Here is a 16,311-nt window from a genome sequence, read left to right as displayed (position 1 = left end):
TTTCTCACATTGTCTGTCTTTCCTCATCTACTTCCATTCCCATCTCTCTGAGTGAAAGCGAGGGAGACTGAGGAATACTCATGAATGCTGAGAGAGAATAACTTTGTTTCATTTTAGGAGCTGGAGGAGGCTGGTGGAAGTAATTTGGGGAAGCAGCCACTGACCCCTCCCACAATCTCTTGCACCCACCTCCTCCCAGCAACAGGGGGCGGGGGCTACCTGGGGGTCAGATGACAATCATGTGGTCTGTGAGGAAACAAACATGCTCGTTAACGCACAATGACACACATGCGGTATATGCATATTAATTTGAAGCACACACATACCATGCCACATGAAAATATCTCTCTTTCCTGCTGATAGCTTTTAGCCTTGCCTCAAAGTTTCTCTCTCTCCATTCTCTCTCCATTCTCCATGCCCATGACCATATTTGTTGGAGTGGCGGCAACAATATAATAAATGTATATATTATATATATTAAATTAATATAGGGGAAACACTGATGTCTATCTTTGGCCTACAAAGGCTGATTCTGGTTTGTCACCATAATAGCGTCAAACTCCAACGATCCTGAATCCAGTCACATATCGTCCAGAGCATGAAAAAAAAACTAGCTTGAGCTACTACAGTTGAAGTCGGAAGTTTACATACACCTTAGCTAAATACATTTAAACTCAGTTTTTCACCATTCCTGACATTTAATCCTAGTAAAAATTCCCTGTCTTATCTCAGTTAGGATCACCACTTTATTTAAGAATATGAAATGTCAGAATAATAGTAGAGAGAATGATTGATTTCAGCTTTTATTTCTTTCATCACATTCCCAGTGGGTCAGAAGTTTACATACACTCAATTAGTATTTGGTAGCATTGCCTTTAAATTGTTTAACTTGGGTCTAACGTTTTAGGTAGCCTTCCACAAGCTTCCCACAATAAGTTAGGTGAATTTTGGCCCATTCCTCCTGACAGAGCTGGTGTAACTGAGTCAGGTTTGTAGTCCTCCTTGCTCGCACACGCTTTTTCAGTTCTGCCCACAAATTTTCTATAGGATTGAGGTCAGGGCTTTGTGATGGCCACTCCAATAGCTTGACTTTGTTGTCCTTAAGCCATTTTGCCACAACGTTGGAAGTATGCTTGGTGTCATTGTCCATTTAGAAGACCCATTTGCGACCAAGCTTTAACTTCCTGACTGATGTCTTGAGATGTTGCTTCAATATATCCACTTAATTTTCCTACCTCATGATGCCATCTATTTTGTGAAGTGCACCAGTCCCTCCTGCAGCAAAGCACCCGCACAACATGATGCTGCCACCCCCTTGCTTCACAGTTGGGATGGTGTTCTTCGGCTTGCAAGCCTCTCCCTTTTTCCTCCAAACATAACGATGGTCATTATGGCCAAACAGTTCTATTTTTGTTTCATCAGACAAAAGGACATTTCTCCAAAAAGTACGATCTTTGTCCCCATGTGCAGTTTTCTATGGCAGTTTTGGAGCAGTGGCTTCAACCTTGCTGAGCGGTCTTTCAGGTTGTGTCAATATAGGACTCGTTTTACTATGGATTTAGATACTTTTGTTCCTATTTACTCCAGCATCTTCACAAGGTCCTTTGCTGTTGTTCTGGGATTGATTTGCACTTTTCGCACCAAAGTACGTTCATCTCTAGGAGACAGAACGCGTCTCCTTCCTGAGCGGTATGACAGCTGGGTGGTCCCATGGTGTTTATACTTGCATACTATTGTTTGTACAGATGAACGTGGTACCTTCAGGCTTTTGGAAATTGCTCCCAAGGATGAACCAGACTTGTGGAGGTCTACAATTTGTTTTCTGAGGTCTTGGCTGATTTCTTTTGATTTCCCCTTAATGTCAAGCAAAGAGGGACTGAGTTTGAAGGTAGGCCTTGAAATATACTGCTCAAAAAAATAAAGGGAACACTTAAACAACACATCCTAGATCTGAATGAAAGAAATAATCTTATTAAATACTTTTTTCTTTACATAGTTGAATGTGCTGACAACAAAATCACACAAAAATAATCAATGGAGGTCTGGATTTGGAGTCACACTCAAAATTAAAGTGGAAAACCACACTACAGGCTGATCCAACTTTGATGTAATGTCCTTAAAACAAGTCAAAATGAGGCTCAGTAGTGTGTGTGGCCTCCACGTGCCTGTATGACCTCCCTACAACGCCTGGGCATGCTCCTGATGAGGTGGCGCATGGTCTCCTGAGGGATCTCCTCCCAGACCTGGACTAAAGCATCCGCCAACTCCTGGACAGTCTGTGGTGCAACGGGGCGTTTGTGGATGGAGCGAGACATGATGTCCCAGATGTGCTCAATTGGATTCAGGTCTGGGGAACGGGCGGGCCAGTCCATAGCATCAATGCCTTCCTCTTGCAGGAACTGCTGACACACTCCAGCCACATGAGGTCTAGCATTGTCTTGCATTAGGAGGAACCCAGGGCCAACCGCACCAGCATATGGTCTCACAAGGGGTCTGAGGATCTCATCTCGGTACCTAATGGCAGTCAGGCTACCTCTGGCGAGCACATGGAGGGCTGTGCGGCCCCCCAAAGAAATGCCACCCGACACCATGACTGACCCACCGCCAAACCGGTCATGCTGGAGGATGTTGCAAGCAGCAGAACGTTCTCCACGGCGTCTCCAGACTCTGTCACGTCTGTCACGTGCTCAGTGTGAACCTGCTTTCATCTGTGAAGAGCACAGGGCGCCAGTGGCAAATTTGCCAATCTTGGTATTCTCTGGCAAATGCCAAACGTCCTGCACGGTGTTGGGCTGTAAGCACAACCCCCACCTGTGGACGTCGGGCCCTCATACCACCCTCATGGAGTCTGTTTCTGACCGTTTGAGCAGACACATGCACATTTGTGGTCTGCTGGAGGTCATTTTGCAGGGCTCTGGCAGTGCTTCTCCTGCTCCTCCTTGCACAAAGGCGGAGGTAGCGGTCCTGCTGCTGGGTTGTTGCCCTCCTACGGCCTCCTCCACGTCTCCTGATGTACTGGCCTGTCTCCTGGTAGTGCCTCCATGCTCTGGACACTACGTTGACAGACACAGCAAACCTTCTTGCCACAGCTCGCATTGATGTGCCATCCTGGATGAGCTGCACTACCTGAGCCACTTGTGTGGGTTGTAGACTCCGTCTCAGGCTACCACTAGAGTGAAAGCACCGCCAGCATTCAAAAGTGACCAAAACATCAGCCAGGAAGCATAGGAACTAAGAAGTGGTCTGTGGTCCCCACCTGCAGAACCACTCCTTTATTGGGGGTGTCTTGCTAATTGCCTATAATTTCCACCTGTTGTCTATTCCATTTGCACAACAGCATGTGAAATGTATTGTCAATCAGTGTTGCTTCCTAAGTGGACAGTTTGATTTCACAGAAGTGTGATTGACTTGGAGTTACATTGTGTTGTTTAAGTGTTCCCTTTATTTTTTGGAGCAGTGTACATCCACAGGTACACCTCCAATTGACTCAAATGATGTCAATTAGCCTATCAAAAGCTTCTAAAGCCATAACATCATTTTCGGGAATTTTCCAAGCTGTTTAAAGGCACAGTCAACTTAGTGTATGTAAACTTCTGACCCACTAGAATTGTGATACAGTGAATTATAAGTGAAATAATCTGTCTGTAAACAATTGTTGGAAAAATGACTTGTGTCATGCACAAAGTAGATGTCCTAACCGACTTGCCAGAACTATAGTTTGTTAACAAGACATTTGTGGAGTGGTTGAAAAAAGAGGTTTAATGACTCCAACCTAAGTGTATGTAAACTTCCGACTTCAACTGTATGTGTGCTTTACTCATTTTATTGGAAAGGGAAAGGGGGATACCTAGTCAGTTATACAACTGAATGCCTTCAACTGAAATGTGTCTTCAGCTTTTACCCCAACCCCTCTGAATCAGAGAGGTGCGGGGAACTGCCTTAATCGACATCCATGTCTTCGGCGCCCGGGGAACAGTGGGTTAATTGCCTTGCTCAGGGTCAAAACAACAGATTTTTACCTTGTCAGCTTGGGGATTCGATCCAGCAACCTTTCGGTTACTGGCCCAACACTCTTTAAGCACACCCCAGTACCCTAACCTCTGAGCCCAGAAGACTATACAAGCCTATGTGCGTCACAAAGAAGCGGAAGCTGGGTTTTGCTCCACTGGAACACAGGGAGAGTCCAGCCTAGGGGGAGTGGCGTGTGGAATCACTGTTAAAACAGGCGTGCCTTGGCTGGAGAGGAGGAGAGGAGAAGAGAGGAGAGGAGGAGATGAGAGGGGGAGTGGAGGGGGTTGGAGTTAGGGATGTTAATGAGGGCAAGGGAAGGGTGACAAATTGACATTACCCGTCCCCTCCAGCCCCCTCCAAAAACATGGCAGAATTCTACTGTGCCCATGTTCACCAGATGCAGTACATCAGCGGAGGCTGCTGAAGGGAGGAACACTCATATTAATGGCTGGGATGGAGTCAATAGAGTGGTATCAACCACCTGGAAACCATGTTTTGATGTGTTTGATACCATTTCATTGACTCCATTCCAGCCATGATTATGAGTCGTCCTCCCCTCAGCTGCCTCCACTGCAGTACATGGATATTCAGCTGGGTAGGAGAGGGAGGGAGCATTTTGGCTGATTATTCAAGCCTGTCTGTGTCCCTGTTTGTTGTGTGATATTTATTGTGTTTTTGGTTGACTAGCAGCAGTCCCTATGCAGCCGCCCAGCGTTGCCCTCCCGCCAACCTCTAACCCCACAGCCCAGTCTCTCTGCCCAAATCCACTCACATCACACTCAAACCAGCCAGGCCCCAATCTGCTCCCTCTGGCTGTGGAGGTTACAGACACTCTAAGGGAGGGAGGGAGAGAGGGAGAGAGGGAGAGAGGGAGAGAGGGATTAGTGCAGGATCACAACATTTGCTCCCTTGCCCTTTACCACTGATGACCCTGTCTCTCCCACCAGTCACCATGCCTTTTTCTTACCAGAAGGAAATATTTGGAGAGTTATGTAATCACACATATATATATATGTATATAGCCCTTATATATATATATATATATATATAAGGTTTTTGAGCTGAATGTTGCTTTGCCTTTCTTCTCCTCCCTCTCTCCTTCCTACTGCCCCTCCCGTCTTTCCTCCTTTCCCTGTCTATCTTCCTCCCTCCAGAACCCAGACCTAGAGGTGGATGAGAACGGGACATTAGACTTGAGTATGAAGCAGCGTCTGGGGGGTGGCGTAAGTGCGGTGCTCACCCCCCTGGAGCCCATGTCTCCTCAGCGCCAGGCTCTGATGCGTTACGGCATGGGGGATGACTGCTGGGACCTGCCGGTCGACTACGCCAAGATCAAATGCATCGACGAGGACAGCAAAGAGGTACTAAAATGTGAAGGATGTTGATGCTAATGATGATCAGATGATGATGCCGAGCACTACTCTAACCTGGAACTCGGATTGTGGGATGAGGCTATCCTATCATTCAGTGACTTTCTATAACATTAGCTTCACAGTACCTCAGTACTCGAATAACTTTTACACGGCAGCATTCAAATATCCTGCATGTAAACAAACAGCTTGCGTACTGTACATACATCTAACATTAAGATTCACAAAGACCTACATACAGAAGTCCCCCACTGCATTTCAACAACACCCATCCATTTGGCAGTCCATACAGTACCTACTGTGGTTCACATCTGTCCAACCCAAGCCATCTGTCTCCAAGGACTTTCTGTTGGTTCCTTTTTGTATAAGACTCCCATTTCATGTTGAGGTCATTTTTAACACCAGCCCAGATCTCAGGTTGACTGATTGGAAAGTCATACTTGGAGTTCTCAAGGAAAACAATTCATTATTTGTATGTTAATTTCCATCGGCATCACCATACAGCAGACAGAGGTAGGCTGTGTCTCTCTGCTGTTCGCCAGAATTAATTATGCAAATAAATATTGGGAGGGAATCTAAATAGCTCTTCTCGTCAAAAGACTGCAGGAAATCAGTGTGTGTGGGGGTGTATTTGTGCGTGCGTGTGAGTGTGCATGTGAGCGTGCCTGCGTGTGTGCAAGCCTGTGAATGTGTGCCAGTTTTTGCGCTGTAGAGGACCTTGCAAAATGACCCAGCCCAATGCTCTTCAATATGTGCTGGATATATTTGCCTGTCTTTAGGGGCATTACTGTACACAAAGGAAAATAGATGGTTTACATCAATAGTCTTGCCCCGCCTGGCTGCCTGCACTGTAGACAAAGCCAGCCTGCAGTCGGACACTAGCGATCTAGGACTTCACCACAGTGCCATCTAGGGTATCTGTTAAGTACTGCATTAGAACGCTCAGCCAAACACCTAACTCTGATTCCATTGTGTTGAGGGTAATAGGCATAGGGAAGCACAACATAGTGAAGCCTACTGGAGCACAACAAAGAGTCTCTCTATCAGGTTTTCCTCATATAATCCTGTAAATAGTCATGCAAATAGATAGCTCGAATATAGTAATATGCAGCACTTATTAAAAACTCCAGGGTTTTTCGTCTAAAGAGATAGTCCTGACGTTTCCAGTCTGCCGTGGTAAGAAGTCCTTTACTTCGTCAATCCTCAAAGAATGCTTTATATACACAACAGCATTTCCAGACTCCTCATTCGGAGTCTCTTCTGTTGATTCGCAAACACTCAAACAAATTGGCTTAGGTGCTCCCAGGATCCCAACAGTGGTACTGTAAACGGCATTATTTCTACTTCCTGAGTGCTGCGTTCTCTCCACAGCCCAGATTGACGGTATGACAGAGCCTCCTCAGCCACCACCTTGGCAGCCCGCCAGACAGGCGCAGCCATTTGCATACAAATTGAGAGAGCAGAGTGCCATTGTGTTTTAAAGAGACCTGCTTCTAAGGCTCTGAGAGTGCCAAGGCAGCTCTCTCTCTATTTCTGTGTGAGTGTGTGTGTGTGTGTGTGTGTGTGTGTGTGTGTGTGTGTGTGTGTGTGTGTGTGTGTGTGTGTGTGTGTGTGTGTGTGTGTGTGTGTGTGTGTGTGTGTGTGAGGCTGATAATCCACCCTCTGAAGGTCTGAGTAATACCCCTGGTTAGGGAAGTAGGCATTCTTCCTCACCGAGCCAGTGACTGTGCCACCAACCAATTGTGCTCTAAGTTGGTATTTGTTGGTGTGTGTGTCAAATCAAATCAAATCAAATGTTATTGGTCACATACACATGTTTAGCAGATGTTATTGTGGGTGTAGTGAAATGTTTGTGCTTCTAGCGCCGACAGTGCAGTAATATCTAACAGTTTCACAACATATACCCCAAATACACGTAAATCTATGTAAGGAATGGATGAAGAATATATATACATATATATCAGAGCGGCATTGGACTAAGATAGTTGTGCCCCTCTTCTAGCCTGCTGGTGGCCCAGGGACGGCTTTAAACTGTAGCTGGCAGCCACTGGCAGCCTGATGGACCATGCTACCCATGCCCTCTGTCACCCACAGTGCAACTCCACAGATAGTTGGTCTGTCAGACCTGTCAGTTTCAATCCATAGTCTCCCTCCGTCCACGCCATCTTTCTGACTGTGTGTATCTCCCTTTGTCTCTCTTTGTCTCTCTCTCTCCTCTTTTCTGTCTCTTTCTCTCTCTCTCATCCCTCTCTCTTGTTCACCCTCTCGTCCCAATCTCTCTCGTTCCCCCTCTCTTTCTCGTCCATCCCTCTCTCTCATCCACTCTTTCTCTCGCCTTAATCCCCTTCATCATCTAGCCTGATGACCTGGACCCGTTCCGGGATCTGCTGGAGGAGAGAGGTTACTCTGGTGACGTCACCATGCACAGCCCCAAACCCAAGTACGCCCAGTGCAAGGAGAGCAAGAAGGACTTGATAACGTAAGACTGACCTGGATGGGATATGTGTGTGTGTGTGTGTGTGTGTGTGTGTGTGTGTGTGTGTGTGTGTGTGTGTGTGTGTGTGTGTGTGTGTGTGTGTGTGTGTGTGTGTGTGTGTGTGTGTGTGTGTGTCACAGGAGGTTGGTGGCAACTTAATTAGGGAGGGTGGGCTCATGGAAATGGCTGAAGCAGAATAAGTGGAATGTATCAAATGCATCATTCCATTCGCTCCGTTCTGGACAGTATTATGAGCCGTCCTCCCCTTAGCAGCCTCCTGTGGAGTGTGTGCCACCACTCCACTCAGCTCCACTCCCCCTGCTGCCATCTGCTTTTCACCCCCTCCGTCTATGCTTTCCCTTCTTTTTTGTCTCTGTTCTTTTCCTTGGCTTCAAAGGAACCACCCACCTCTTCTCCTTGGCATATTACATTTGCAGTGCACATTTCTGCCAGCTTTTCATTTGATCCACAGCTCTTCATCCAGTGTATTGATGGCTTCTTATGTTGATGCTTTATTGTAATAAAACATCAGTACCTCTTCATGTTGCAGCTGCGCCCTAGAACGGGGTCCTAAACAAACCAATTTTGCAGACAGTGAAGCTAAACTGGAAACAATGAAAAACAAATCAGCCAACAAGAAAGACACAAACAAACCTTCTATGTCTTTATTTTATGTTCCTCTCGTTATGGTTTCATTGTGTCTATTTCTCTGGTGACAGATGCCCAACACCTGGGTGTGACGGGAGAGGTCACGTGACTGCCGATTACGTGTCACATAGAAGGTGTGACTTCATTTTCTCCTGGTGGAATAAGTCTCTTGGATTTATTGTTTTCAGCTTACCTCGACTATCCTGTCAGCCTAATGCAGCCAGAATGCACATCTCTGTGTTGACCTTTTGAGTACGATTACAGTTAACCTTTTGAGTCCAAGTACAGTATCATCATGGTTGACATAGGCCTACCAGATACTCAATAATTGTGTCAAGGAATCTAGCCAATGAACTTACAGAGCATGTAAACAAAAGCTTTGTGTTCTACACAGGCTATCACTCAGAGAGTTAACATTTTTTAATTACTGACCCAAATTCCCCCCTGCACTCGCATCATGGCTTTCTTGCAATTCCAGTCTGTGTGTCAGTGTCAGTGTCAGTGTCAGTGTCAGCGTGTGTGTGTGTGTGTGTGCGTGTGTGTGTGTGTGTGTGTGTGTGTGTGCGTCTACAGTATATACATATTGTACAGTATGTGTCTCTGTCATCAGCGGTGGGTACTCTCTCTTGTTTGCCTCACTAACGTTGTCCTGGTATCTTTCAGTCTCTCTGGCTGTCCTTTAGCTGACAAAAGCATTCGAAGTATGATGGCCACCAACTCACAAGAGCTCAAGTAAGGCGTGAGATGTTTCATTCTTATTTTTCTTTCCTCTTTTTTTGATATATTGTGAAAAAGGTATAATTTATCAAACAGGTTTTAGTTCCTCAGACAAAGCTAATACACTCCACTGACTGTTACGGTGAAATACATTATAGATGTGGTTTTTGAGTGTGTCCCTCAAGACCTGTTGATTACTGTAGGCCCTGATTCGCTGTGCTTTCTGTCCCAGGTGCCCGACACCGGGGTGCGATGGTTCTGGGCATAATACTGGCAACTACGCATCACACAGAAGGTAAATACACACACACACACACACACACACACACACACACACACACACCTGTAGTTCATCACACAGAAGGTAAATACACACACACACACACACACACACACACACACACACACACACACACACACACACACACACACACACACACACACACACACACACACACACACACACACACACACACACACACACACACACACACCTGTAGTTCATCACACAGGCATTAGACTGGACATAAACCTCTGAGCCTGGGTCAGAGTTCTCTTTGTCTGTAATATCTGTCATTGACGTGGTTGCCTTTCCTCTGCAGTCTATCAGGGTGTCCTCGGGCCAGGAAGAGTGGGATCAAGATCACACACAGTAAAGAGGACAAGGAGGACCAGGAGCCCATCAGGTAGAGTTAGCCTGCCATGAATGAGACGTGGTCTCCCAGTGTTTGAGTGTTCCCAAACACCTCTCAAAGATTCAGGGAACTACAGAGCTCACCCATTTTCTAGATGCCCTTAACCAATGACATTTGATGCCCTTAACCGACTCTTAGTGTTCTTAACACAACATTTTAACAGATTAGATTGAAACAGAGCTGGGAAACCCCCAGCCTACCATGGTTTTAGAAGGAGGGCTGTCCTGAATAGGGATCTGCTGTGTTGGCATCACATAGAGATACAGAGATCACTAGCTGAGACAGAGATTGATCTGGATTCTACCTAAATCCTCCCATTGATTTCTCTGTGGTGCTGAGAGGAAACCAACGCCCTGGCCTGTCCGTGCGTCAGTCTGTCTGTCTCACACGGCCATCTATCTCCACTAAAACAGCCTAAAATAAGCACTGGCTGCTGGAGAAAAGTTCTAGGACTTTCTGAAAGCATTTGGAACTGTGTTGCGGTTTGGATCAGTTTTTTCTGCGTTATTTCAGGGAAGGGGAAGAGATTCTGACTGTTTCTGGAAATAGAATAAGCCTGATTGATAGATTAATAAAACCAAGGGGAGTTATAACCATAATCCATTGGGGAAATATGATGTGTTGAAACATTTGCAGCTTCACTGCATCTGATTAGCCATAGTGCTGACTGCTGATTTAACGTTGACTTACTTTAATCTGTGTCAGTGCGATAAACTGCCATAGGGACAGATTAGACCAGATTTAAGGTGTTTTTATTTATATTTAAGTTGGAGTGATTATATATACAGTTGAAGTCAGAGGTTTACATACACCTTAGGCAAATACATTTAAACTCAGTTTTTCACAATTCCTGACATTTTATAAATTCACTGTTTTAGGTCAGTTATGATCACCACTTTATTTTAAGAATGTAAAATAGTATAATAGTAGAGAGAATGATTTATTCAGCTTTTATTTCTTTCATCACATTCCCAGTGGGTCAGAAGTTTACATACACTCAATTAGTCTTCGGTAGCATTGCCTTTAAATGGTTTAACTTGGGTCTAACGTTTTAGGTAGCCTTCCACAAGCTTCCCACAATAAATTGGGTGAATTTTGGCCCACTCCTCCTGACAGAGCTGGTGTAACTGAGTCAGGTTTGTAGTCCTCCTTGCTCGCACAAGCTTTTTCAGTTCTGCCCACAAATCTTCTATAGGATTGAGGTCAGGGCTTTGTGATGGCCACTCCAATACCTTGACTTTGTTGTCCTTAAGCCATTTTGCCACAACGTTGGAAGTATGCTTGGTGTCATTGTCCATTTGGAAGACCCATTTGCGACCAAGCTTTAACTTCCTGACTGATGTCTTGAGATGTTGCTTCAATATATCCACATAATTGTCCTACCTCATGATGCCATCTATTTTGTAAAGTGCACCAGTCCCTCCTGCAGCAAAGCACCCCCACAACATGATTCTGCCTCCTCCGTGCTTCACGGTTTGGATGGTGTTCTTCGGCTTGCAAGCCTCCCCCTTTTTCCTCCAAACATAACAATGGTCATTATGGCCAAGCAGTTCTATTTTTGTTTCATCAGACCAGAGGACATTTCTCCAAAAAGTACGATCTTTGTCCCCATGTGCAGTTACAAACCATAGTCAGTTTTTTTTACGGCGATTTTGGAGCAGTGGCTTCTTCCTTGCTGAGCGGCCTTTCAGGTTGTGTTGATATAGGACTCGTTTTACTATGGATATAGATACTTTTGAACCTGTTTCCTCCAGCATCTTCACAAAGTCCTTTGCTGTTGTTCTGGGATTGATTTGCACTTTTCGCAGGAAAGTATGTTCATCTCTAGGAGACAGAACGTATCTCCTTCCTGAGCGGTATGGCGGCTACGTGGTCCCATGGTGTTTATACTTGCGTACTATTGTTTGTACAGATGAATGTGGTACCTTCAGGGGTTTGGAAATTGCTCGCAAGGATGAACCAGACTTGTGGAGGTCTACAATTTGTTTCCTGAGGTCGTGGCTGATTTCTTTTGATTTTCCCATGATGTCAAGCAAAGAGGCACTGAGTTTGAAGGTAGGCCTTGAAATACATCCACAGGTACACCTCCAATTGACTCAAATGATGTCAATTAGCTTATCAGAAGCTTCTAAAGCCATAACATAATTTTCTGGAATTGTCCAAGCTGTTTAAAGGCACAGTAAACTTAGTGTATGTAAACTTCTGACCCACTAGAATTGTGATACAGTGAATTATAAGTGAAATAATATGTCTCTAAACAATTGTTGGAAAGATTACTTGTGTCATGCACAAAGTAGATGTCCTAACCGACTTGCCAAAACTATAGTTTGTTAACAAGACATTTGTGGAGTGGTTGAAAAAGGAGTTTTTATGACTCCAATATAAGTGTATGTAAACTTCCGACTTCAACTGTATGTGTGCTTTATTTTCTCCCATTATGCATACTGGTACTCGAAGCAAACTGCATTCAATTCTGTAATGATATTTCAATAAATTTAGGCACCCATGAAACTATGTGTCCAACTTTACATTACATAGACCATGTGGCATTGCAATAACTATGTAATTACACAATTCTTCCTGACAATTTATCCTGATCAGGAAAAACTCTGGGATCTTGTCAGAAAGAAACTCCAGTCCCTGGTTATTAGAATAACCACAGCATCCCTCTGCCATCAACAGGTGTCCGGTCCCGGGCTGTGATGGTCAGGGTCACGTGACGGGGAAGTATGCGTCTCACCGCAGTGCGTCAGGCTGCCCCCTAGCTGCTAAGCGGCAGAAGGACGGCTACATGAACGGCTCCCAGTTCACATGGAAGGCTGGGAAGACAGACGGAATGTCCTGTCCCACCCCAGGCTGTGATGGCTCAGGCCACGTCAGTGGGAGCTTCCTCACGCACCGGAGGTGGGTCTGGGTCCTGAATCAATATTCCATAATGCATCCTCTCTTTATCCCTTCCCTGATATATTCACTGATCTGACATTACAGGCTTTGTGAAAGCTATGTCGTGGAGCCAATGCTTTCACCTATCCAGTCAGGTTGTGCGTGTGTGTCTAAATAAAATATGTGCTATTTGTGTGTAACTATTTTCTCATCTGTTCCCCTAGTTTGTCAGGCTGTCCGCGTGCCACGTCTGCCATGAAAAAAGCCAGACTGTCTGGACTGTCTGAAATGCTAACAATAAAACAGCGCACCAGCAATGGTAATGACTGTCATACACACAATGGAGCCAATCAGGAGAGTGCATGTGTAATGAGCTTCTGAGTGGAATCACAATCTAATATAAAGAGCCAATCAGGAGTGTGTATGTGTAATGAACTCCTAAATCGAATCCCAATCTGAAACAAAGTGTCCAGGATTGCCATACAGCAATCACAGAAATCCATACAGCCTCTGAGCTAGCAAGCTCGCCTGTGACAATTAGGCTATTCATAGATGCGGTAAAGGAGTCAATGGAACGCTGATGTTCCAATGACCAGATTGGCGCACATTCAACAAATTTGTTCTTACAAAGTGGATATTAGTCAAATCTGTCATTATTTATGTAGTGTAACAGGCTCACAGATTTGCTGCATTACATGAGAAGTTGTCCCTTTTCAGGTTTAGAATAAGTGACTGCTAAATGCTAATTCCCCTTCGTATAAGCTGGTTAGCATAGCTAGCATTCAGAAATCGTTGATTGTTGTCAAAGTTGTTTTTAACTGTAATGAAGTTGATTGGTTGATATCCATACAAACATTATATTTTTACCTCAACATATTGTGAAATACACAAATAAACAATAGCCTAAATGTAGACACATTTTGCTGGTGGCCAATGAGGGTCACTTGAGATCTTTCCCCCACGGCCCTTTCCCTCACGCGTTTCCATGTCAATTCCATTGTTTTTGTCGAGTTCAATTGACCTCTTTACCAAAGATTTTTATAACTAAACCTCATTGTTCTATCTGTGTCTTTACATCTAAGAGTTGCACCTCCGTCATTTGGTCATGTCGTTGCCATTGTTGTCAACATTCTACAGATGCTGCAGACATATTGATGCCCAAAAGTAGAAATGGGGTTAATGACTTTTTGTCTAAAATAGATGACATTGCTAAAGTAGGCAAACATTTAGTTGGAAACAACTTTGCAATCAACATCATGTCATCAAATTTACTTTAGACAGATGGCAATGTTGTCATTAGCTAGCAAAGTTAGTCAAAAATAGCTTGAAATGCTAATGTTAGCTAGCTAAAAATCTGGTGGTCTCCTCTCAATCTAAGCTACGTAGCTAATGTTATAATGCATCTAATCTAAGTTAATCTGGCAACATAAAAATTACGACAAAAGGTTGTCCTACTAATTATTTGCCTTCTTTAGATTTAAAAAAAACATTTATAACATATTTTTTTCTTTCAGAATTTTTTCTACATTCCAGAAGAAAAAAAAAAAGTATACATACAAACGACAACTCACAGACACCCACAAACAATGACCACATCTCCTATGCCCAGACCTGCATGTTCACACCCCCATCCCTAGTGCCTGCATTATTGTTGGTCACTTGTTCTTAAATTGTACCAATTAGTTTTTCTCAGTCGCCCATGCTATTTCAATATTTCAATAATATACCATTTGAAATTTGCCATGTGTCAATGATGGCGCAATGATTGATAGTTTTTACTAAACGTTTAAAAACAAATTGTGATGAGAAAAGAATCATCCAGCCCATTGTGTATCTCACTACCCTCCCATATGTCATGTCTTGAAATACGCAGACAGATTTATTAAAAGTAAGTTTACATTGTAATACAGTTTACATTGTAAGACAGTCAACTTTCTAGCTCCGCCCACAATATCCGAACTTTATAGCCTTCCCAGAAAGTATGGAATATTGAGTCATTATTAGTTTTACACTTGAGACATGACTCTGCTGTTGTGCTGTAGAAATTGTGAATTTTGTCTCTTGTATAATAAATTCTGTACATTAGTTCATACGTACATTTTCATTAACTGTAATTTTGTTAGTTATGCTCCAACTTTCGCACCATATTGTGCCAACATCAGTTCTTTTAAAATCTTGGTTCCAATCATTTATATTTTTTTCCAAGAGATTGTTAGTTGGATCTGCTTTCTGCAAGGTTTTGTAGATCTTCCCGATCATATGAACATTCTTTTCTGACTCAAATAAGATTCCCTCAAGGTTGCTCTGATGTCCAAAAGATTTCAAATCAAAAGTCTCTGATACTGTATGTAACTTTTAAGTTGCATGTATTTGAAACTATCTACATTGATCAGTGCAAAATTACTTTTTCATTTTGTCATGGAAATAAATGTATTTCCTGTTACCTAGATATTTACGGTTTCTGTGCCTTTAGTTTTCCATGTGGGTCATTTTATCAATGAATTCTGAAAGCTATCCAAGGATTATTCCATAAGGTTGTGTGTCATTCTATTTCCAAGCCACTGTAATGCACTTTTAATGCTCCAGTTGGCAGTGCTTGGAGTAGAATGCTCAGTCGGGCATCAGTCCTAAAATGAATGTTCAAAACAATATTGTGACGGAATGTGCAACCCTCTGCTTCTATCACACTCTCATTCACCCACCAGACAGATTATTGAGGTATTTTGTTGGGCTTGGAGTGGGTGGCAGTTATCTAATAATTGTTCACTGTATTATCTTTTGAAGGAATCGAGAATGAGGAAGAGATTAAACAGCTGGATGAAGAAATCAAAGATTTAAGTGAATCCAATTCACAAGTGGAGGCAGATATGATCAAACTTAGAACACAGGTAAATCAGTACAAGTACCACGCCATTTGTTGCCTTGAATATTTGACTCATTTCATGCTTACCGTTCAGTTTCTACCCATTGTGGCACACCATTCTGCTATCGTCAGTGCTCCTAGACTCTAAGTGTGTATTTGTAGCACAGCGTACACCTAAATTAATCTACCCTCCGCTAAAGCACTCACAAGAAAAGGGACTCCAGTTTGGAAAAAATCTGTCCAATCGTCGTACATGATCTACCATCAGTGAGACACATCCTAGCATATCTCACATCTGGGAGAATGCGGTTTAACAAAGTGGGGCATTCCTAATTATAAAGCACTTTTCCTCTGGGGCCCCCTGCGTGCCAAACATTGAAAAATAGAGAGAGCATAATCACTCCCAGCCAATAAAGAGGAACACCCAGTCCACAAAAACATCCTACAGCTCCATTAGAAAGAGAACAGGGGCAGCAGCTTCACAGCTAGTATAATAGGATTTCTATACAACTATGTGTGTATGTGATCTGCAGAAGCTAAAATTCAATATCAAGAATGTATCAAACACTCCTTTCAAATCCAGGAAGGAAGGAACGGAAAGAGCTTCACAATATGTTCAAATACAGTTTGCCTTTTTGATAATGCATG

General features: G+C 43.7%; 1 protein-coding gene across 7 annotated transcripts in view; it reads left to right on the top strand.

Annotated features, from left to right (window-relative positions):
* LOC106610767 (myelin transcription factor 1-like protein) overlaps positions 1-16,311 on the top strand; it is a 127,821-nt gene that overhangs the window by 104,635 nt on the left and 6,875 nt on the right. For 6 of the 7 annotated variants that reach the window (XR_006770930.1, XM_045723410.1, XM_045723409.1 and 3 more), the window contains exons 13-20: positions 5,166-5,372; positions 7,739-7,860; positions 9,169-9,237; positions 9,455-9,517; positions 9,825-9,908; positions 12,600-12,821; positions 13,025-13,119; positions 15,585-15,688. Coding sequence is in view for 6 of the 7 variants with exons in the window: in XM_045723410.1 (XP_045579366.1) it covers positions 5,166-5,372; positions 7,739-7,860; positions 9,169-9,237; positions 9,455-9,517; positions 9,825-9,908; positions 12,600-12,821; positions 13,025-13,119; positions 15,585-15,688 (966 nt within the window). In the remaining variant the exon portion in view is untranslated. The remainder of the gene's footprint in view (positions 1-5,165; positions 5,373-7,738; positions 7,861-9,168; positions 9,238-9,454; positions 9,518-9,824; positions 9,909-12,599; positions 12,822-13,024; positions 13,120-15,584; positions 15,689-16,311) is intronic. The other variant, XM_045723412.1, reaches the window with a different exon arrangement.

This window comes from Salmo salar, chromosome ssa09, assembly GCF_905237065.1.
Source record: "Salmo salar chromosome ssa09, Ssal_v3.1, whole genome shotgun sequence".
Classification (NCBI taxonomy): Eukaryota; Metazoa; Chordata; class Actinopteri; order Salmoniformes; family Salmonidae; genus Salmo; species Salmo salar.
This window is presented reverse-complemented; position numbering and strand designations above follow the sequence as displayed.